Source organism: Sinohyriopsis cumingii, unplaced genomic scaffold, assembly GCF_028554795.1.
Source record: "Sinohyriopsis cumingii isolate HCF-2022 unplaced genomic scaffold, ASM2855479v2 utg000229l, whole genome shotgun sequence".
Taxonomy (NCBI): domain Eukaryota; kingdom Metazoa; phylum Mollusca; class Bivalvia; order Unionida; family Unionidae; genus Sinohyriopsis; species Sinohyriopsis cumingii.
Window position 1 is genome coordinate 3,255,197 of NW_028315879.1, and position 25,037 is coordinate 3,280,233.

The 25,037-nt window shown below is 35.6% G+C and overlaps 1 protein-coding gene across 3 annotated transcripts in view; it reads left to right on the plus strand.

The window, feature by feature from the left end:
• Positions 1-25,037, plus strand: part of LOC149774448 (uncharacterized) — a 128,632-nt gene that overhangs the window by 101,856 nt on the left and 1,739 nt on the right. For 2 of the 3 annotated variants that reach the window (XM_089945231.1, XM_089945229.1), the window contains exons 2-8: positions 4,467-4,626; positions 5,171-5,310; positions 5,878-6,063; positions 11,485-11,601; positions 13,363-13,449; positions 17,753-17,909; positions 19,589-19,665. In XM_089945231.1, the coding sequence (XP_089801357.1) occupies positions 4,509-4,626; positions 5,171-5,310; positions 5,878-6,063; positions 11,485-11,601; positions 13,363-13,449; positions 17,753-17,909; positions 19,589-19,632 (849 nt within the window). In that variant the 5' untranslated portion in view covers positions 4,467-4,508 and the 3' untranslated portion in view covers positions 19,633-19,665. The remainder of the gene's footprint in view (positions 1-4,466; positions 4,627-5,170; positions 5,311-5,877; positions 6,064-11,484; positions 11,602-13,362; positions 13,450-17,752; positions 17,910-19,588; positions 19,666-25,037) is intronic. The other variant, XM_089945230.1, reaches the window with a different exon arrangement.

Sequence of the window (25,037 nt, forward strand, 5' to 3'; positions counted from 1 at the left end):
GACACAAGGACTATGTTAAACTCGTGATGGTTATTAGTCTTGATATGTAAAGACAAAAAGGTAAAATGGCAAAGACCGCAATTGATCAGAACAAAGAACAATTGATATTCAATGCTTGAAACACAACTCAAAATTACGATTCACCCTGAGTTATAAATTACTCTACAAATTATACGCTATAACAAAAAATCATCAGGATTCCGGAGCAACCGACCTAGCTGGTTTTTTAACATTTATATACTTATCTCCATCATATAAATTACACCAAAAGTTACACTAATGGCTACTTTCCCAGATAACAATAATATTTATAAGTTGTAACTATTCTTCTCAATGTTTTTGCATCAATTAAAAATGTTTATCTCGGAAAATTTTTTTCATATAGTGTTAATGGTTTTTACAAGCAATTATAGAGGGGTACAAATATCGAATAAATATCAGCGTAAGCGATGAAGATGGACAAGTAATAAATCTTCGTGGGATTCAAATTTTCGCGGAGTTGAAAGATGCGGAGCTGTTTTCCATGTAATATAGATCATATATAAATGATCACAGAAATATTTCTTAGAAGTCACGTGAGTTCATATCCTTCGAATATTTTATTTTACAGAAATAAATTAAACAGATGCTAGATAAAACAAGTATCAGTGATTTAAAGAACAACAATAACAGCCTTACAAATCTAACAGATCCGGTAAAGTCATTTGATGCAACTAATATAAACTATGTATAAAAATAATAAATTACTAAACTAATACAGAAGGCTTTGGATTATAGCAAGTTGAAACATATCACGACATAGGGAAACATGTCTTCAGTAAATGAAAAGTCATTGAACAAATTGCAAATGAAGGAACTAACACAATCTCTGTGCTACATCTCAGAATCATGAAACAGAACAAGAATTCAGCTGCACATGGACTATTTTGACAGAGATTTGCTAATTTATCAACTGTTATACAAGGCTTGCAAACAGAGATAGGTCAGATGATCTTCCTAACGCAAAACAAAATACACAACCTATCGAGGATAGTATGAATACTGAAATACATACTTTGGATGTTGACATGGAGACAACTACAGTACTTTGCAATCTCAATTAAAACCCTTAATGAAGAACTGATTAATGAAGAACTGAATCCAACAGAGAACAATTGGGGGGAAAAAGTGATACAGGATTTAAAAATAGAATGAGTATGAATGGAAGCAGGACTATATATATATATATATATATATATATATATATATATATATATATATATATATATATATATATATATATATATATATAACACTTACGATTCATCTCTTACGTGAGTTACACGCTTCAAGATTCTTAACTATATGCTTGAAAGTCATAGAATTCAAGGTTTGTTGTCTTGGAAACGTAAAACACTTTTAACTATGCTTTTTCTCTATATTTGTATCCTGCTGATGGGACATACTTTAATAATTAAAAAGCACTTCTGATGTTATGTAAATTCAAAGCTTTACAATTCAAGGCAACATAAACTTGTATAACCAAGTCAAATATGAATGCATATTCAATACACTTCTGATGAGTGTTGTGTGGATTTTGCTTACCGTTGTTTATTTTAAAAGTACATAAACCGACCTTTATTGCATAATAGAGAAGTCTACGGAGAAGACAAGGTACAGTAAATACGCAACCCCTCATAAACAGAGAAAGATCATGCGTGAATTTAAATATCTCAGTCAAACACATTACTCTGTCATATATACCCCACCTACCATTAAACGCAAACACAACGTGAAGCTAGCAATGGCAAGGCGAACTCACAATATACAGATTGGACAAGACAGTCTTTTCGTGTCCTTTCATATGAAAGTGAAAGGAGATATCTAAAATGCAGTGATAAATATTTTTATTAGAATGGTTGTGAAATAAATCAGTATATCCGAAAACAATGATCGTTTCACGTTCTATGAGCACAATCTTTTCATGGTAAAACAATGTACAGTGTTGCCTATTTCTGCAACAATAAACAGGATTGAACAAAGCACAATGATATAAACAGAAAGAAAGTTAATAAGCGGTCTATATAGGTGATACTGATAATTAGAAAAATTCGATAAATTTTGACCGGTTTAATATAGTTCTGTCTCCAATTTCCAATTACTTCATTCAAATTTTCAAAAATAACAATTTAATTGTTTAGATATCGTTAATTTAAACTTGACATTTATTGAGCCAAAAATTCTATCTATTTTAATTGTATTTATATAGCCTATGAGGATTTTGGGGGTTGTTAAGTTGATTCAATGGCATGAAGGAAACATTTTTCATCTACATTTCGATTTATTTAAGTTAGAACTTTTTAATATAGTTTTCAAAAAACATATTTATTTTAATTTGACATATTCTGTACCTATTGCGCTACAAAGTTCCAAGATATGCACAAAAGTTGACTATATACGTTTCTCTTAAATGTTTTCTAAAATGTCCAATTCAGTATTTAAAGCATTTGTCTCTGGGCTAGCATTGTTGGTGACGAACATAATGATTTTGCTCTTCGCACACTAATTTACTGAATCATAATTTATGTATATGAGCCACACTAGTAAGTTTACGTTCCTGTTTAGGATACACCAGATGTTCTGTCATGTTTCTTATATTCGCTTATGTTTTATTGTTATGCACAGCAAATTTTGTGTCTCGTCTCTAGTGTATTAGGTTATGATTCATTTTTATGCGCGATACAAGTTGTGCCATGTTTCGAGTATATTTCCTTACGATTCATTTGTATGCGCAATAGATTTCGTATCATGTCACTAGTATATTAGCTGCACGATTCGTTTTTATGCACACTAGATTTTGTGTCATGTTTCTAGTATACATAACAATGCGAGTAATTTTTGCATTTTGTTTTATTTACATGCTTCTTTAGCATGCATTAGAATCTGTCACATTTCTGCTGTACGATATTTTATGCATAATATTTTTGTGCCACGTTTCTAGTATATTAGGTGTACGATTCATTGTTTGCTCACATTATTTATTGTCATGTTTCTAGTATATATAACCATGCGTGTAATTTTGGCATTTTGTTTTCCTTGCATGCCTGTGTAGGGTACACCAGATCCTCCATCATGTTCTAGTATATTTCCTGTACCAGTCATATTAATACAAAATTGATTTTGTTTCATGTCTCTAGTGTATTTGCTGTACCAGTCATATTAATACAAAGTTGATTTTGTTTCATGTCTCTACTGTATTTGCTGTACCAGTCATATTAATACAAAGTTGATTTTGTTTCATGTCTCTAGTGTATTTGCTATACCAGTCATATTAATACAAAGTTGATTTTGTTTCATGTCTCTAGTGTATTTGCTGTACCAGTCATATTAATACAAAGTTGATTTTGTTTCATGTCTCTAGAATATTTGCTGTACCAGTCATATTAATACAAAGTTGATTTTCTTTTCATGTCTCTAGTGTATTTGCTGTACCAGTCATATTAATAGAAAGTAGATTTTGTTTCATGTCTCTAGTGTATTTGCTATACCAGTCATATTAATACAAAGTAGATTTTGTTTCATGTCTCTAGTGTATTTGCTGTACCAGTCATATTAATACAAAGTAGATTTTGTTTCATGTCTCTAGTGTATTTGCTGTACCAGTCATATTAATACAAAGTAGATTTTGTTTCATGTCTCTAGTGTATTTGCTGTACCAGTCATATTAATACAAAGTAGATTTTGTTTCATGTCTCTAGTGTATTTGCTGTACCAGTCATATTAATACAAAGTTGATTTTATTTCATGTCTCTAGTGTATTAGCTATACCAGTCATATTAATACAAAGTTGATTTTGTTTCATGTCTCGAGTGTATTTGCTGTACCAGATATATTAATACAAAGTAGATTTTGTTTCATGTCTCTAGTGTATTTGCTGTACCAGTCATGTTAATACAAAGTAGATTTTATTTCATGCCTCTATAGTATTTGCATCTAAACCTAAGTTCCTCGTCTTCTCATATTGGTACATTGAATAAATTGACCGAATCATACCTAACGTCTTATGTTACAGTCTAACATAGAATCTAAAGTGAAAGAAGCATAACCAGACTAGATAACACGGTCCAGATCCCCTTCATTGTTATCTCATTAGTACTGAGACGTCTATAGAGTGCCACCCCTGTACGACCTCAATACAAGTAAATAACTTTCGACTTTTTCCTGATACCGTATACGCCGATGCCATGAAATGATCGCAGCATATGCAACCTACAAATGAGCGTGAGGCAGTTATCAAAGCGTATGGTTTTCTCCAGGTGGTTTGTAGCGATCAATTGACATTGATGTGGCAGTGACACTGTCTTGTCAATAGATGGTTGGCCACCATGAGAAGTATGTCTATGATGATCATGCGAAAGTACTTGAAGGAATATCAATCAAGTATGAATCTATTATTTCCCGTTAAATTATACTTATTTTCTCTACAGGGTCGTAAGTTCAGTGACTGGAACAAGAAAGAGAAAGCTTTTATGCTAGTATCAGTCATGTCCATCCTGGGCTGTCTGGGCCTGACTATAGAGCGGATAGTAGCTGTAGACAAAACCTCGCCAGACTTCACATTCACATTGGTCCTTGTGGTGAACATACGTATGTTAATATTCTACGAACCATGATTGTATTTCAAAACAGTTCTCTTTAATATATTGCTTTCTTTTCTTAGTATTGTACTTGCATACTTCAACTTTTAAGTGACCAAACACATTAAAGATATTAATAATACAGCAAATATAATATTAAATATTTACACATCTTAAAAACCACTGATCTTAAGGTATTGAACTCAGATGAAAGAAAAAGTATTTGCTTTGTTTTTGTTGGAGTTTTTGTCCAACACAGCATACAAGTACATTCCTATTTATCACAACGTATGTTTATTAACCTACTAGGTACCATTTGTGCTTCTTTTCTATATGTCAGTTAATTATTCATTTTAGTAATGAAGTAACATTTTATCAAACATATAAATTAATGTTCAATACTGAGTACAGTATCTCAGTATCGAAAACATACTAAGATGATGATGTCAGTAAATATACATTTGACCAATATAAACGGTGCATCGTGATTACAATGCAATAGATGTTGGTTTCAACTGCTACCATATCCTTACTGATGACTTTTACTTTTATAGTGTTCTCTTCATATTATATCGCCACCGGAATTGTTTATGAGAAACCTTATGAATTGATGATATTCATAATTGGAGTCATTACTGTCTGCTTGTACTTAATTGTCAACTACATCGTCAGCACAAAAGGACCTTACAAACTGGTAAATGAATAGGGTATTCATATTTATTGTTAAACATACAACTTAATCGAGATAAATGTTATAATAAGTAAATATATTTAATTTGATGTGTTTTGAATGCTAAGAAATAAAATGTAAATATAATTTGAATGTTAATTTCATTTATTAATTGTTCAATTTAAATATGTTATTAGCAGCAATAAAAATAGCACAGACAATTAAAAAATATTAAGGAAAAGATGATACATTTACGGCAGTTATTACGCAGTGAACTAAACACAAGGTTTGCTGTTTCACAAATGATACTGAAAATAACAAGTTTTAATTCAGAAAGGAATCCTTTCTTGTACTGAAATCGGACAAAGATTCATCATATTAATATAATAGATTTCAATCAACAAAATAGTTTTATTGATCTGTACATAACAGATACAAAAATAGTTCGTTCGCGTACTAGAGTATTTGATCCTCCATCAGTAAATATTGCTTACCTGTAAGGTAGTCAGAATGCAATGAATTTTTCTCCCCTATTATTACTTGGGTATGAGTTGAACTTTCTTCACCTTGATTTCTACCTTTGATGACCAGGCCCGTCTGATCTCAGGGTGCGTTCTTTGTCCAATCATTGTCGTTTTGGGTGTACAAATCGCCTGGAATTACTATCTTTCCTGCAAGCTCATATTCAAAACAGTGGGTACGTTAGAGCATCTGCAGAGTATGTGCAAAACAATGTTCATGTTCTTCGGATTGCTGCAGATGGATTTACAGATAGGGGTACGTTATACTTTTCTACATTTATTTTCCCCTCATACAGTCATACGCGATTGAAAGTGTATTGCAATTTCCTGTCTACATGATAAGAGAATGTATGAAGCAGTATGTTAATTAATGAAACACACATTGCTAAAAGTATGATTCATAGCCTAATACTTGATAGTATGTCTGGAATGGAGACTTACGAAGAATTAAATATTACTTAAATGCAGTTGCATGCCTTTGAATAAGAACATAATACTTTCTCTGTTTTGGATTTGGAGAAATTAGGTATTCATCTCGTACAATGTTGTTGGTTTCAAATGCATGTCCTAAGTCACGAGTATTCTATTTAGGATTAGTCCGTCCGTACATTTGTTAATAGTTGCTCTATCCTGTCGTAACTTTACAACGGCTGGTATGTTATACAAGAACTTTTCCTCATATATATATATATATATATATATATATATATATATATATATATATATATATATATATATAGCGAAAATGATTCCGAAATAAATGTAGTCAACTTTTATTATTTCTGGGTCAATAAGAATAAAAATGATGCTTAAAATTGTTGATTTCTCTAGTTTTAATTTTTTTTAAAGTTTTATGGGTCAGTATATACTACTCATGACTTAGGAATGACGGAGGATAAGTGAGTTATAGAGTGAAGGGATCTAAATTTAAACCATAAATGACTAAACTCCTTCTTTGACTGGGGATGTGAATAAACCTATGACTGGGTTTGGACAGTATTTGCTTTTTAGGCAAAACAATAAATGATGCAATCTGCAGCTGGTATTGCTTCATACATGATATGAATTGCATCACGTTAGTTATAGAAATCATGGATGACGCAATCATAACTAAACTTACATCACTCTGTTGAACAAAATGCCCTATATCAGCTCCAGAAATCATACAGTGTCGTGCTCTCGTATTTGTCAGTGTTTGAGTTTTCAAACAATGCCAAAGTGAGCAGAGATGCCTCGTTCTTGTGTGAGCAATGCAGATAACTTTTGCTATGTTAGAGGTGAAATGACTTTTGCATCACAAAAGCACATTATAACCACTATGGTTAAGAAAGCGTGTCACCTTTATTGTTGCTGCAAACAAGCGATCAGACAAAAGGTGAACCCCACATGTATGCTGCAACATTTGTGCAACAATCTTCGCCAGAGGTTGAACAGGGAAAGGAAATCTAAGCCTTTTGCATTGTCAATGATTTGGAGAGAGCCAACAGATCATATCAGCAACTGTTACTTCTGCATGGTGCCTCGAGTTGGGAAATGTATGTCAAAGACAAAAACGTGGAGTGTGCATTATCCAAGCATTCCATCAGCTATACGCCCTGTATCCGACGAGAAGGAATGTATGTTCCTGATGTACCAGAATCATTCTCACTTTAGTCAATCGAGGAAGAGGAGAAGAATGAAACGTCTAGTCCTGAACCATCATTATCACATGAATCATATTGTCTCTCATCCTCCTCCTCTGAACCACACCTCATAACACAATGTGAACTGAATGTCCTTGTCAGGGATTTGGAATTATCCACAAGTAAGGCAAAGCCGTTGGGCTCCAGACTACAGCAGTGGAATCTCTTGGCAGAGGATGTTAGGGTTTCCATGATACGTGACCGTCAAAAGGATCTTGTCTCATTCTTCTTCATGGAAGGTGATCTTGTAGCCTGCAACAACATGGATGGTGTGACGGCACCCCACAACATCGTTCATAATCCAGATAAGTGGAGACGTTCCTTGATTCATCGAAGACGAATCTTAAATCTGTTTTTATGCATAATGGAAATTTTGTGCCATCAATTCCAGTTGGCCACGCAGTCCATATGAAGGAAACATAAAAACATGAAAAAAACTTTTGTCGTACATAAACTATGACCAACATCAGTGGTAGCTTTGTGGCGATTTGAAGGTTCTTGTCTGACACTCTTGCTTGATCTGCAGACAGGATTAAAAAATTACTGCTGTCTTCTCTTTGAATGGGATAGTCGTGCGAGAGATTCCCATTACATCTAGAGGTATTGGCCACTCCGGCACTCATTGAAACCTGAGTGGAAAAGTGTTCAGCATCCACCACTTCTTCAATCAAGGGAGATTTTGTTACCACCCTTGCACATCAAGCTGGGTCAGAAAAAGAATTTTATCAAAACCATGAACAAAACACAAGCAGCTTTCAAGTACGTCCGTGCAAACTTTCCAAGGATAAGTGAAGCTAAGATAACGAAAGGTGTCTTTGTTGGTCCTCAGATTCGTGAACCTCTTCTAGATGACGCATTTGACCGTGCACTGCGTGGCAAGGAAAATACAGCATAGAGCCTTCCAGTTAGTGGCAACAATGTTTCTCAAAAGCAACAAGGCAGTCAGCGACAGGGAGTTAGTGGAAAACATCCTCAAGGCTTTTGTATGAAACATGCCACTAACGATACATGCTTTTGCAATATCATCTTGATTTTTTCCACCGAACTGCGGAGCAGTGTGCGACGAGGACGGCGAGCGATTTGATCAGGTCATTGCAACAATGGGTAAAGGCTATCAGGGCAAATGGAGCCCATCAATGCTTGCAGACTATTGCTGGACAGTGACAAGAGATGTTAAATTTAATGAGTACAAGAAACAAGACAAGAAGAGCAGAGTAGACACTGAATAAGGACTATACTATCTAATTATATATACATAATTGCTTTTTGTCTTTTGTTTCATAATACATTTTATTTATATAACCCTCTTGCTGTTTCTTAAAAGTGTTACATAAACGGGACTGGTGAATATTTATCCTGTAAAGAAACCATAAAGACATGAAAAGACCTTGGTTTACAATTTATGATTACAACTCTACTATCTACACAATATACCGACACCTAACATATAAAAACTTAAATATCTTGCAAACAGTTGCGAATCAGTTATTTTATTTGTCATATTTGAATTCAGCACATCACAATCCATAATAAACAACACATTATATCTCTGAAGCAGACTACCTCTAAATATTGTAGACCAGTGTTATATTCAGATGGTGTTTTGCGTACCATGGTCATCTTCAATGTCAAGGAAAAATATAATTATGTGATATTTGAATCACTGAAAATACTGTAATGAACATTTAGCCATATAGTCATATAACACTTAAACTTTTTAACATATTTTAAAAGCTCTTTTGCTAGTTATATTACGTACAGACGGTATGTGATACACCACAGCAATGCCTCCCGCCTCAAGACGAGGTCACTGCAAGAGGAAATGTTGCTCTAATTTGTACCATTGCTTTCGGCGTAACTGTAGCCATTTATATATCTCGTACAGACAGTGTGTGACACACCATACCCATACCTCTCGCCTCAAAGTGACGTCACAAAAGGAAATATAACGCTCTGTTAAACCTGAAGAGACTTTTGAACCAGTGAAGATATTTTAATAAAACTGAAGCCAGCTTTATTTCACGAAGTTGACTGGTAAAAACGAGTTATCGTAAGTTAACTATAGAAAGCAAACAAATGTAAGCAATGTGATCGTGACAGTAGCGTAATCCTTCTCACCAGGCGAGAACCTCGTTCACTTCATGATACTTGCAAAAGGGTCTGCATAAGGCAACCATATGCAAGGTAAAACTTGGGCAGTCACATGTACGATTACAAAGGAAAGGAGCTACAACCTGGACATATAGCGAGGCCAGATTAAGGCATGAGATATGAAAGTAATTGTACACGTAACATAAAGGGTGTGTGTGTGTGATTAGGATTTTTAACGTAGCTTTTCTAAAAATTTCAGTCATATCGCTACGATGTCTGCAATGTGGCAGTTTATAGTGATGTCTAGCACTGGGGCATCATGCTGCAGACACGTAGCATGATGTCCCACCCAGTCACAGTATCCGGACACCAGGCCGACCAGTCCTAACACTAACCTCTTAACACTGAGCACCAAGCAAGGTAGCTGTTAGTACCATTTTTGTAAGTCTTTGGTATGACTTGACTGGGGTTCGAACCCACGTCCTCCGGCTTCCGAGGCGGACGCTCTAACCAATAGGCCACCGGAACGGTTAACATAAAGAGAGCATTTGTATAAAATAGCACGAAGGCACTGTGCGTAAGTCACTCAGTGTAATACACAGATTAACCTTATAATATGACTCCAGGTGAGTTTGTTTTTGTAGCGGCTGGAGAGGTAAGGTCGGGTTAAGACATCTAAAGGAATATTGTGCTAGCAGCCAGGAATTCCTGCCACGAGGGGAAGTCCTAAGAACATCTGAAAACGGAGCCCCAGTCACATGAACCACTTCAACCCCGAAGAGTCTCGGCCGAGTTGAGAGACTGCTAAAGGGAGTTTGTACTAGCCATATAATCCTTTCACACGGGCGGACAAACCCGGACTGTCCAGAGATTGTCGGGACATGGCAGCCCCAGTCAAAAGTACCCTATAATTCAATATATGGTGTAGACGCCATTGGAGGGCGCACTTACAGTGAAGAAGCCGTGGATGGCGTATATACTCAGTGAATGATAACTCGGTGCAAGAAGTATCAGTGAACATAAACTTACCTTAAGAACTTTAAGAACAATGCCATTTAAGAACAGTTTAACTGGAATTTTTGTTTTTATAATATTGTGCAATAATAGTAAATTCATCATATTCATCTAATTAAATGCTCATAATTTTTGTGCGTGTTGTATTATTTCAACCTTTCCATACAAATAAGGATTAAACTATCCGTCGAAGTCCGTTTTACCCCATGCCTCGATGTCAAGTCACAGCAAAGGATAAAGTCAGTGCCTATTTCATTGTCCAGGGCGTCGCTGTGTAATCTCGACATATTTTATGAAGATTTACCGAGGTCCACATCTTGTAATACAATAATGAAGTTTCTATATCAATGGTCAAAATCATTAGTAAAGAAACGTTTGAAACTTCGTATCACGTGCCGCCGAGGGTCGTCTTGTTCAGTGTTTTATTATATATTATATTACGTATGGTAATACATTACTCCCAAATGAATGTTTGGAATACATAGACGTAAAACGGCGATGTTTACAGTGAAAGATACCGTAGCTAATACAATACATGGCCTTTAAAATCTTCCGCTGTGCTTTCTTTTCATCCTGTATAAATGACGTTCTATTATTATGTAATGGTACAAACTGAGATCCGCTTGTATACTTGTACCATTACGTATAAAATGTTATTGTAAGTGTGAAGGGATATTTCACCTATAAAATCTTATTGTAAGTGTGAAGGGATATTTCACCTATAAAATCTTATTGTAAGTGTGAAGGGATATTTCACCTATAAAATGTTCTTGTAAGTGTGAAGGGATATTTCACTGAGTAAATGTTTGTTTGGTTTTTTCAATCTCGATAAATAACAGCAGACACAACCTGAATTTTTTGTAATGCTGAATGTATTGTTACTTTTACAGGCTTCGTTGACAGTTCTTGTGCTGACAAAGGGAGACGTCGTCGTCACACATGAAATAATATTACTGGTTGTAGCTGGGGCTCTAACCTTGTCTTCATCACTGCTTGGATATTGTGGGGTAAATGTCATTTAATGCTTGATTGGCATGTGGGAATGGTCATTTGTTTTTGTTAGAGTCGTTCACCGTAGCATTTCTATTGAAAAGTTATGCTTTTTGGCAAATGAAATTCACTTTGCGATTCAGAAATACTGGAAGAAACTTCGTCAGTTGTCTTTTAAAACGCATTTGGCTTTATAAATGTTTTGTCGGATCTGTTACGAATTTATCGTCATAGACTAGCAGAAATAAGTAAAACCAGTACCTTTTGTAAAACTTAACCAAATAATTTAATTAGGAAATTTCCAAAATGAAAACTTAAGAGGAACTTACAGTATTAATAAAAAAATAATCCTAAACCGTTCTACTCAGCACAAAAGAATTGAATGTTTCGAATGTATCACAATGACATCGTCCAGAACTCCTTTGAATAATTTAAAATAGTCCCCAAGTTTAATGAGCAGTTTGTGGTTTCAGTGAATAATCTAAAGAAATGTTTCCTCAAAGGTAATATCTAAACACAAAATGAAATACATATGCAGACTGATATTAACACAAGAAAATATCATTTAAGAATCCGAATAGTGATATTAATTGGTCAGTTCTCACCTTGTAGACAAACATAGGCCTAAAACGATTTTGTCTTGTACTCGATACGTGATATTTCACAATTGCCCTATATCGTAAAAGAATACACCAAGGGGCCTGAATGGCCGAGTAGTCTAAAGCGCTCTCCGTAACGGATCACGGCCATCTCACCTCTGTCTGCGTCGGTTCGAGTCTAGAATTCGGCCAATGTGGGTACGGGAGAAAACTTGCAAGTAGCTTCTCGTGAGTCGTGGTTCTTTCCGGGGTTTTCCCGGGTTCTTCCTCCACCATTAATACTGGCCGCCATGCATAGCCTATCGTGTGCTGAAAAACGGTGTTAAACCCAACAACAACAACAACAAACAATACACCTGACCAATCTCCCCAATGGGAAATAACCCCGAACTCATATACAAGTTTACTATAGATATTATTATTAAAGATTGTGAACGCCTATTTATAGATCCTATGCAATATCTTTAAAACAGAATTTATACCCATGGACAAAACAATTAGCTATAAGATATATTGTTTATAGATGATCACTACAGTTTAGTTGCAAACAAAAATTAACCACAGAAAGACATATTAATGCATTGCGTTTGTTCATGTAAGTTAGCATCGTGCAGATGTTCATTTATATTATATTCTGGTCGAGGTTTATAACGAGTCATTTACATTAAATGTTTCCATTTAAAAAGTTCCTCGCAGAAAAAAGATGCGCATGACAAGCAGATTCTCTGATGATTTATAGACATGTACTGTCTTCAACAAGAATAAAATTATATATTCAGCATTTAAAAACGTTTATGACCACCGCCTGAATTTGCCTCAAAGTATCCCCTGCATATATAAAATTTACTCATAAAATTCGATGTTAATCTAGATATTGCTTTGATTAAAAGCATGTAAAATAATGTTAATGATTATATAATAATATTGCTTTAGGCAAGGCATCTCCTGTGTATATATTTACCGATTAATAAAATTCTACTTTAATTTTGTCATTAAAATTATGTGAAATAATGTTAATGATTATTAAATATTGTACGACTTATTCTATAGACGACCATATATGTAATAGGCATAATACTACAAAGTATATGCTCGAAACAACAATGCACCTACTCCTCCTTGCTTTTTGTCTCTTTATTCTGATTATATTTTAATCTGACAGTATATTTATTTTTGTAGGTTCGGCTAGAAAACAGGAAGTTGATGTATATTTATGCAGTACTGTGGATAGGTTTGCCCGCTTATGCAATATACAGTATTGTTCAGGTACTTCAAACAATTTAATAATGAAACGCAATTTCGGTGTTATCATTTTGTCAAGTTTATTTTATGCTCCCGCAAGACCGTCTGTAAAAATATGCATTTACTAAACAACGTATGTTGAATTTGTCAAAGTTTAATACAGAAAGTGTGCATCTGGTCACAAAACTGAAACCTACCCTAGTTTACCATTATCTGATTGGTTGAATCGAGCACAAATTTCATCCAATACAATGACTGGATTCATGGCTTCAGTTTAAATGTACATTTGTTGTTGAAATCTAGGCAGAATCTATTTTCTATGCATGGTATTGTCGTAATGTATCCATTTTATTTTAACGATCTTCTAAAGAAACTTTAACTCGTTTAGCGGCTTCAGTTTATGTATCAGATAGTTCAGTAAGTTGAACAAGGATCAGTATAATTTATCAATCAATATCTCTTGCAGATATATAACATTAAAAGTAAGAGACTGCATTTTAAAGTGTGCATATGTGAGCATGACCACATATCCTTAATATTCAGTTTTCACAAGTCTACTTTATTTTCTATTACATCTAACTACACTAAAAGCATAGCTATGTGCATTTGTTATGATGATCCACGAAAATATCCACCTATGCGTACAGGGCAATACCTTATTTATATTTAATCAATATTCATATGCAAAATCCAACGATCAATACTCGGATCGGAAAGAAGTTTAAAGTTGTTGTTGAGTTTAAATTTTTCAGCACACGAAAACTTCGGAAAGAACCACCGACCCACGAGAAGCTACTGGCAAGCTTTCTCACATACCGACATTGGCTGAATCTGAGACTCGAACCCACGCAGACAGAGGTGAGATGGCAGTGATCCGTAACGGAGAGCGCGTTAGACCACTCGGCCACTCGGGGCCTCTGCAGTTTAAAGTAAACTGTAGACTGATAGACTGAGAAGACGGAAGGGTGGAATGCACGACTATGAAAACTCTGCAAATGGCTTGAAAACTGCAGTAAACCACTGTCCGTACTTTTGTTCCAGAATTGCAGTTTCTCAGAGCACCGCAACATATTGGACTTCCAAGACAAGACAAAAAGTCTCCTTGGAATATAGCCGACAAATAGCAAACTAAAAGGTTAACGAGTAAGGGCATCGTCACGGAAAGTAAGCCTCTAAGCGGATCTGACGGGGAATAATAATGAGGATTAATAATGGGATATATTAGAGCGGGGCTGAAACTTAGGAAACCTTCATATTCATGCAAAAGATGATGCATACATCAAAACAGTCAACCTGATGGTTTCACACGAAAGTATTTATTGTACCTTCAACTGGACAGTAAATACATTTCTAATAGTACCTTACACCTACCCCTATCTTTGTTAAAATGGATTTTTAACTGGGGGGATAACGTTTACGCTATATAAAAGATTAACTGAAGAAAGTGACTTTGCCAAACAAATATTTCTCGTCTACTGCGAACAACAGGTAAGACTAGGATTAACATGTGCGTACTTACAATGGTATACCACGTGTAAATAGCACATCTAAAAAGAAATCAACCGTTCAGGAACCATTTTCATAGGACATCTTCAACAGGCATGCTACAGTAAATAAAGGATTTGTATACTGACATATGCATCCTAACTCCCCAGTAAAAGATAAATACTTCAAAATTAATGGCGGTCCCAAAATATATGCGATCAAACAGAGAAAGTAGTAAATGTATAAAATGTTAGACTTGTTTACACACTGATCGGGGAAAATGTAAGTTCCCTGAGGATCGTTCCATCAAAATCAGCTAATTTAGGGGAATAAGGTTTGAGATTTAAATACATGTTTTTAGATTAAATATAAGCATACAAGGGTTAAATAGCATGCAATCAACGCTTTATATATGGATCAGACACATGGATGCAAAATGTATTTTGGTGAAGCTTAATGCTAGGGAACGATATCTACAATATCTACAGTAGTCAACCACTATAGGACTCATGGCATCAATTCAGTTCCCATAGAAAACCTAAACATATTAAAACTTAATTAACTTGACATTTATAAGTGAGTATGATCAAACCTATATTTATTAGTATAGATGCATCCTAAATGACAGCTTCCTTGTAGAGAGAACCATATGAGCTGTGGCATTTTCTGGATCTACGTGTTAGCAACATTGCTTTCAATTTAGAACCAAAGAGTCAAGTATTAATATCCGTAATGAGCCTTCCAAACTTGGGTCTGTAAAAGAACTGACATTACAGCAATAAAACACTGTCTCTATTTTTTAAGTTACAACTAGTACTCAAAAGATTCTTTTTACTAAAATCTAACTTTCATTATCAACCAATCCTGGCTAGCCAAACCCATATAAACTCTACTAGATCTTCATCCATTTCTAGACTGATTTTCCATTCTTCCATAAATCCAATAACATTGGCCTGTTATCTACTCTGAGACAACACTTCTTCCATGTATCGTACATCACTATAGGAGTCCATCACCATTATTGTATTGCTATCCAATATGAGACAAAACGTGAGCCATATTGCACTACAACATCACAACTTCAGCACTGTAACATTATCTTGCTATCCTGGATGCGAGAAATCACTGGAGCCCTGTGTCATACAACACTACAGAAGTCCAGCACTAATGTTCTCTTTCTATCCAAAATACTAGAAAACACTGGAGCCCTATGTTATACAACACTACAGAAGTCCAGCACTAATGTTCTCTTTCTATCCAAAATACTAGAAAACACTGGAGCCCTATGTGATACAACACTACAGAAGTCCAGCACTAATGTTCTCTTTGTATCCAAAATACTAGAAAACACTGGAGCCCTATGTTATACAACACTACAGAAGTCCAGCACTAATGTTCTCTTTCTATCCAAAATACTAGAAAACACTGGAGCCCTATGTTATACAACACTGCATCAACCCATCACCATAAAAGTATCATGTTGTTCAACATATGTCTTGTAACACTACGGGAGCCCAGCACCATATCATTGTTTTGTTATCCTTGACATGAGGCGACACATGAGCACAATATCGTGCAACACCACAGGAGCTCGGAACTTGATTCCTGTATTGTACAACACAACAGGTGTCGCACACCTGTGCCATATATAGCATAACACTACAGGAGCACTGCGCCGGAGCTCTATATGATATCACTCATGGAGCCAAGCTTTATACTACTCTTTCAGATATATATAGTACCACACAAGATGTACGAAATCATTTCAACTCTGTGCAGCACATCACTAGAATGAGAAAACAATTTAGTTCTGTGCAGTAGAAAACCAAAATGAGAAACTATTTGATTTATGTGAGTACAACAGAAAATGAGAAACCATGTGAGCTCTGTGCAATACAAAACCAGAAATGAGAAGCCATTTTAACTCTGTGCGGTACAAAACCATATGAGAAACTAGCTCAGCTCTATGTAGTATAACACAGGACACGATGAACACCGCGAGTCCTATGTCGCTTAGCACTTAAATAACACAGTAGTATGAAATTATATTATTATCCAAGATATGTGAAGACACTTAAGACCTATGTCGTATAAAACATAACACGAGAAATCATTCGAGACCTATGTCGTTCAAAGCATCATAAGATGAACATTTTAGCTGTCATATAACACAATACATGAGAAAACACTTCATCTCTATGTCGTACAACACAAAATACGAGAAAACATTTTAGCCCTACATCATAAAAGACAATAATGTTATAATAACTCGTTATTAATTGAAAACATTTTTGAACCTTAACGCTAGCATTCAGATTTTAACCAAGTTTTAGTATATCACTACACGGAAGAGTTTTACATTGGGCGTGCGGAATCAGGTGCTGCATATGCATTTATTATTGGACAAATGTTGTTTTAAATAGAAATATAATAGCTATAAATTCTAAATTCCAAAACATTTTTTAATAAATTATCAGAAATGGTTACAATTGTTGCAACTACATTATCTTATAGGTCTGGTAATGCCAAAGACTTATGAAAATGGTACTAATAGCTGCCTTGCTTGGTGCTTAGCATTAAGAGGTTAGTGTTAAGACTGGTCGTAGTGGTGTCACGATAATGTGACTGGGTGGACATGTAGAACTTGACTTAAAGAGTATTTTCCTTTACATGGTATAGCATTACGATTGGTGGGAGGTTGCATTGTATATCTTTGAGAAGTCTCCCTTGCTGCAGCAAATAAAATCATATTAAAGGTAGAATAAAGTGGTAGCATGACGTACATATACGTATATGAGTGTGTGCGTGCGTGCGTATGTCACATAAGTTTCCATCATTCCAGACATCACTGAATCAGCATGGAGAAGCACAGGTCGGACAGGATACTCTAGGAATCGTCACATACATTTGCTGTGGCCTTAGCATTTGCACCAGAGCTGTGACACCCTACTTTGCGTATAAGGTCTACCGCAGTTTCGGAAATGGATTAAAAGAAAAAGGTAAGGAGATGAAGGGTAACAACTTATTGTCTTAAGATTGAAACAGCCTTCCATTTTGACATATGAATGAATGCTCTGACAATGGGATAACCCAACACCTGGGAATCCTCTAATTTGAACCCCTCCGATAGTTTAACTCAGTTGTCCATGGGATCTTGTTCACCCATCCAAGCAACCTTATTATAAAAGGAAAAACAAAGACAAACAAAATATTAAGCCTATTTGCCTATTATAGTATAGAGGCACAAAATGTGGCATGATTGTTATTGACTTGCTGAAAGTTAGTTGTAAATGAGTAATATTCATAGGTCCTTGCAGAGGGACATTCGTAGGTCAATCACCATTCGTAGGTCCGTCACCTTTGCTTGGGTCCAGTCGTAGGTCCTTGCAGAGGGACATTCGTAGGTCAATCACCCTTTCTGGGGTCCTGTCGTAGGTCCTCGCAAAAAGACACCATTGCTGGGGTCCAGTCACCACTGATGGGGTCCAGTCGTAGGTCCTTTCAGAGGGAGGTTGGTAAATCACCCTTTCTGGGGTCCAGTCGCAGTTCCTTAGCAGTTCATGTGACACATAAATATGTAACATTATTATTCCTATTTTCATTGTGTATCTATAATTAAAAAAATTACTTGTATCTCATAACATGAGGTACTTGTGTGTTTGATGTCCCTCGCTCACTCTTGGAGACCGACCGTGTACTTTTCATGACGGTGAGAGAAGGAAGATTGGGACTGCGATTTTCTTTCAAAACCATGATATTTATATTTTTTTACCTCACGATAATTTTTGTCAACTTACCTAATAGTTTTAATTTGTTTCCTTTTCTAAAAATCAGAGCAGGAATATTTTTCAAGCTAATTGGGAGACGTATCCACTCTTTTACAACATGTGCAGGCGGCCTTCACTCACCACCCTCTTCTCTGGTAACTGGTCAGTCTCTAAAAATGTGATCCAGGTGATTTCACTACACAATTCTCTGGTTTGATAAAACAATGAAAATCAGTAGTTTTCGTCACGCTATAAATATAATTTTATATTTGTGTTCCTGTAATTGAAATTAATGAAACCCGTCGATTTACTGCAAGATATAATTATTCCAATCATTTCATAATGTAATGTCATTGAAATAAACACTCATCCTAGCTTCTCTGTTAATGGCATGACATCCGGGGATTTGAGATAAATTACCATGTTGGTTGGTTGGTTGGTTAGATGGATGCACTCAGTTAAAGTGACATTTTCACGATCTTCATAAAAGTTAAATTTCACTTTTTCACACTAAATCGTGTAATAAAATGATCACAAAGTGTTACTGTGATAAAGGTAAGGTGTTATGAACCAGTAAGACAAGACCATTATTGGTTGATATGAGGTTTTATGAATCAGTAAGACCTTTAGTGGCTAATGACATTTCATGAACCAGTATGACCATCATTGGTTAATATGAGATTTTATGAAATAGTAAGACCATCATAGTTAACAGGATTTTATGAACCAGTAAGGTCATCATTGGTTCAAATGATGTTTACTTGTTCGTAAAACATATCCTCCTCAAGAATTGTCAATAATGATCTAATACTTTTAACATGTGTAAATAGTATGATATGATCATATTAACATAAATAGCAGAGTAGTCACGTGATAATTGAAATGCTAACGTTTATTGCTTTGTGTTACAGTATACCATCACAACCGTGATCATCAGTATTCATCTCTTCCCTGAAAGCATAAAGCGCTAAATCTTTGTTTCTGACAGGTAGGTTTATTAAGGACATGGAGTGTTTTTGGACAAGACACTACAATTAAATTTTACAGACAATATTCAGCATTAAAAGTGCAAAATATATCTTAAAAAAAAGCATAATAAATTTGTTTATTATGGTCCGATTAGAACGCTTTTAACTTTGTCTTAAATTATATAGGTTTTTAGTTGCCATTTCAGCATTACAGTGTGAGGAAAGATTCATCATTGTCACATTTTGAATGATGAGTGTATATATATATATATATATATATATATATATATATATATATATATATATATATATATATATATATATATATATATATATATATATAATAAACACATTTACAGAGTATGTAAACATGTGTTCGTGAGATTAATTCATGTTTACTTAATCAACCTATACTTTCAGATAGTTCAATTTTGACAGTGCTGTACACTTTTGCAAAATAACAATGTCTCTATCACACCATATTTTAATGAAAGGAATACCACAATAGCAAGATAAGTTTCCTCGACGATAGAAGCGTTAAATTTATATTTTTGCGCTGATTTAGAGAGTGAGAGTCAGTTCATTGGTGCGAACACTCCTTTGATTGACAAAAAACATGAACAAAAGAACAGATTTCCTTGTTGATATATAAAACGGTTAAAAAAAATACGAAGATTATCATTTATGGCTGATAAGAAACATTGAGTTGTCTTTTTCAAAAATCATCCAGTGCTTTAAAATGTACTGTAAATTGACATTGTTGGTAAGCTGACCCTAACAGTTAAGAGGCATACTCGTTGCACCAGATATCACCACTGTACATATTATCTGCGTCCCCAAACGAGGCTGGAACAACTTCTTCTTTAAACAATCCAAACCGCTTGAACTGTTTAAACGGAAGTCCTATCACATTTGTGCGAGAAATGTCCATTTTGTAACTGAATACTAATTACTGAATAAAACCTTTAATCTTTTTCAGTGAAGTGTGTTAGTAGTCCTAAATTAATTTCACATCTACGCTTCGTATGTACGTATGTTGAAGCATTTTTGGCACATCGGCACAACAGTAGCTAAAAGGAACCAACTTATATATGGTAATTTTCCAATAATGTGCCAACCTGCTAATACATTCTTTAACAGAATCTCGTCCCATATTCATATAAACTCAAAATTTTTATATTCTTTCTAGACATAATTTCAACTGATCTCGCATACATATACAGTCTGCACTTGACCTAGTTTCATGAACAAAGACCCAGCAGTAGCGGGTTAATAAGCGTCTTGTATTTTGGGTATTGATCTCTGTCACGGACCTCGATCCCCCATGATTTTTGGCTCATATTGCTACAAGTCACATGTTATGTACACACCACAGATTATAATTTGGGAAACGTGAAAGTGACCAAGGAAGAGAACAGAGTCAAGGAAGATGGAGGCAGTGACCTAGATCAGTAACCAACATAACACCCAAGACACTACTAAAATTAGACACAATTGTTTATTTGACAATGGTGTGCATAGTAATGTCTTCAGTCACAATATTAAATCACGGTTTCGTTTGATTTATCAAAGATGCCCAAAAAATGTCATATGAAATGTCAATAGATAAAGTTCCTCTCTCTGCCAGTGATTTCACAGAAGAGTGTGAACAGTTACGTCGTATAACCGCTCGTGAACACCAGGAACTGATTCATAACGTTATAGATGGCCGCCAAAGTGCCAAATATATGTTACAGTCAAGACAAGCGTCACGAAAAGATCTCAGGGTTGTCTTTGAGAAAACATTTGCACCTCTGATTAAACCAACAAAGAAAAAAGAACGTTCCGAAGATATTAAAAAGTCAGCAAGAGCGACAGTACAGCAGGTGTCAGCAGTTCCAATGGGACCAGAAGAAGAACCAGGTCAACTTCGTAAAATAACTAAACGCAACGACGATATTATAAACGCCACAAGAGCAGCTGCAGAGACTTAAACGCTTGCCAACTGCAACTGCTGAAGTCAAAGAAGAAGTTGAAGAAATTGGAGAACCCGCTGGTGTGATAGTAAAAGACACCCGTGTACTTGTTGAAGAAACTGAAGAAGCACTTGACATCATGCCAAACGCGCCAACCGAGTTAAGGTCCTAGATGCAAGCATCTCAATTTCGTGAATCCTATGTATATTGATCTTAACAGGCCAGATAAATGGAAAGAGTACCCGTTTAAATTACCACCCAAAAAGATCTAACAATATGGACACTGAATGCCCTAAAATGGTACTTAAGGAGTTTATTTGAAAGAATTATTGCATCGGGGAGCGGTGGAATAATTTTCTACAAACGCTAAAGACATTTATACGCGGACAAAGTGAAGAAGGTAAACTTTTGTGAAGAATATATATATATATATATATATATATATATATATATATATATATATATATATATATATATATATATATATATATATATATATACTGTACATAAGTCAACCAGAAATACCGTTACAACCACAACAAGAATTGCCAAAACATCATGCATATGAGGAACAACAACGTGCAGATGAGGATCAACGACAACGACAACAACGTGCATATGATATACTACAGTCATATGAGGAAGAACAACAACGTGCATATGTGGAATAACAGCTACGACAACAATGAACCATTAAGCGAGGAGCACAAAATGCACCTAAAACGCAACCTAAAGTAGGAAACTGCCTTGGTGGATTGTGTGACGGTAACTTCCCTGCCGAGAGATTGGAAGCATTTATGGGATCAATTCGTGCAGGCTTCAACGAACCAGAAGCCATTAATGAGGCCCTATCGATTTAACAGCAATTGCTCACCAGTCACATCATTAACAGAAGAAATGTGCCGCTTTTATGCATAAATTTGTTGAAAACAGCAATGACGTATATTACGACACCAATGACATGTTCTTAGGCAAACTGTATGCTGCGATGTAACATGTTGGTAATACAACCCAAAGCGTTACCTCGATGATCACAATCTCATCAACAAAACCACAATTTAATGTGCCATTTTCTGCACCTGTTACAGTTGAAGGATTGAGCATACCTGAAACTGCCTTAACGTCATTGAGAGTTTATTAGTTTGCCTAATATTTGATCGCAACCGTTTATTGGTCTTGTTGCTAATAACTAACTTGTGTTTTCAGCAGACAGTGGCGCAACCTGTATTATTCGTGAAGCTTCTTTGGCCCATAATACATAGAATCGTTCAGTGAAGGGATTTTCATTTTCTGGCTGGCCTGACGACATTTCAAATGGCAAACGATTTGTACGTATGGGATATCATATCGAACCAGACAAGGTCAGGATTGACCTAAAGAAGCATATAAATTTAGCCTGTGACCCCATTAATGGCAGTTATACTGTTTGAGGTTGCATCAACCGTGGAGCTGAGTGTTTTTATATCAATTACTCCCGCTTCGCCTGTATATCTCTCATTTGCTAATAAACGATTGACATTTAATCCTTTTCCCCCTGTTGATAAACACTAGCATATATTATACCGGCTTGCGAAGACTTGAAAATACAACTGTACATTAGAGACTGGCTTGATATTTAATATAATGACAGTCGTTCGTAAGCGTGTGACACCAGTGCAAATGCGAGAAAACCCGTTTATAAGACACATTACAGAACAGACCTTGGTAATATAATTCGTGGCTTACTTGCTGGGCACCAAAGGTGCTCATGGTAATCTTTTCACGCGCTGTGCCAATCACTAAAGTAGTTGCAACGCGACTAGTTGATGCATCAAAAACGTTGCATCGGATCGGTTGAAAAATCTATGATTGCGTACAATTCAATCGATTCGAGATCGATTCAACGAATAGTTACTGGACAATCACTAAATCCAGTTACATTACCATCGGTAGTAACATATAACATTGCTAGCTACTGTTGGTAACATATTAATGAAGCCGCTCAAAAGCGACTATCAGATTCGGTGATTTCAAATCTGGTAGAGGGAGGGTTTGGACGGCAAGCCGTCTAGGTATTAGACAAAATCAATAATGTTTCAAAAAAGGCCCAATCCGAAGATATATCAGATTCCACATATGATATGGGTGTGCCTGTGTTGGTTGATCCAAGCAAAAGAGATTTTCAGTTTTATTCATACTGCCGATGCTGCAATCAAATAATACGTGGATGAACAAATCGCAGACGTGCGCGCACCACCACACGTTATAACTTCATCTGAATATATTGAAGGAATATTAACCAGCGATGGAGAAGAAAAAAGGTGATGTAATAACATGTGGCCCATTTACTTTAAGTTTTATAGGCGGTGATTACTTTAAAAGAGTTTAATCTCATATCTTAAAGGTGCACGGTTTGTTTTTCTTGTGCAGATCAAAGAGGCGAGTGGGGTACAAAAACAATATTGGTAAATGATCTACAGTTTCAAGAATTTGTCACATATGCAGTACCAATATCATTAGTCGCTGGAGATTAAATTCAGTACGAAGGACTCAACATTTTGACGTTTGTGTTTAAGACTAAATTTCTTATATACATAATGGATTATGATCGAGGTGATGAGGTTGCGGAATTTACTGACTGGGGTTAGATAGGCTGAGAGCGGATGCTAACATTGATAGTAATCATGTTCCATTTGCCAATGTATGGCTGCATCAAAATGGTGTTACCAGAGCCTTGTATATACTCAAATATAATTCACGCCAAGGCAAGATTGAAATAGGCAGTTGGAACGACTCTATTGTACCAAAAATAACATTAGCATCAGCACATGAAATTACTCGATCGTTGACTGCACCACCAAACGCAAAGACACTCAGGGATTGTTTACACCACGAGTACGTGGAATTCACCTCTGATACCAACCCGGTTACGTTCATCAACGCATATGTTAAACCATCATTGACTCAACTGAGACAAAATATCTCAACAGTATTCATCAAGGACGCACTTGTCCGTGTAACACCAGGCACGGGTGCAACAAGTATATTTCTAAATGACCATAATGATAGGCCCCAAGGACGTAGAATTGTTGAAAACTTAAATATTCTTCAAGTAGAGAATTTTACGATTTTTTTCGATTGTTTGACTATTGTTGCAGACAAACATGATATTTGGTTAGAAGTGCTTGTGCGTGTTGTACCTTGACATGATTAGGTCTGCTTGTCGTGCAATTATACTACACGATTATATTATGAATAGAATTAATGTGATTGACCATTAATGTTATCACGCTGAAATATGTATTCAAAGCAGAACTGCAAAGAAAAAAAGACATGCATATCGTTTCGCCAGTGCAATTTCTGGAATGACCCCGCAACAACTGCTGACATTGGTCTGGCAGGATTCAGAACCACAGCATCTGTTATTGGCACTCCAGTCGGATTTATTGTTTGGGCAA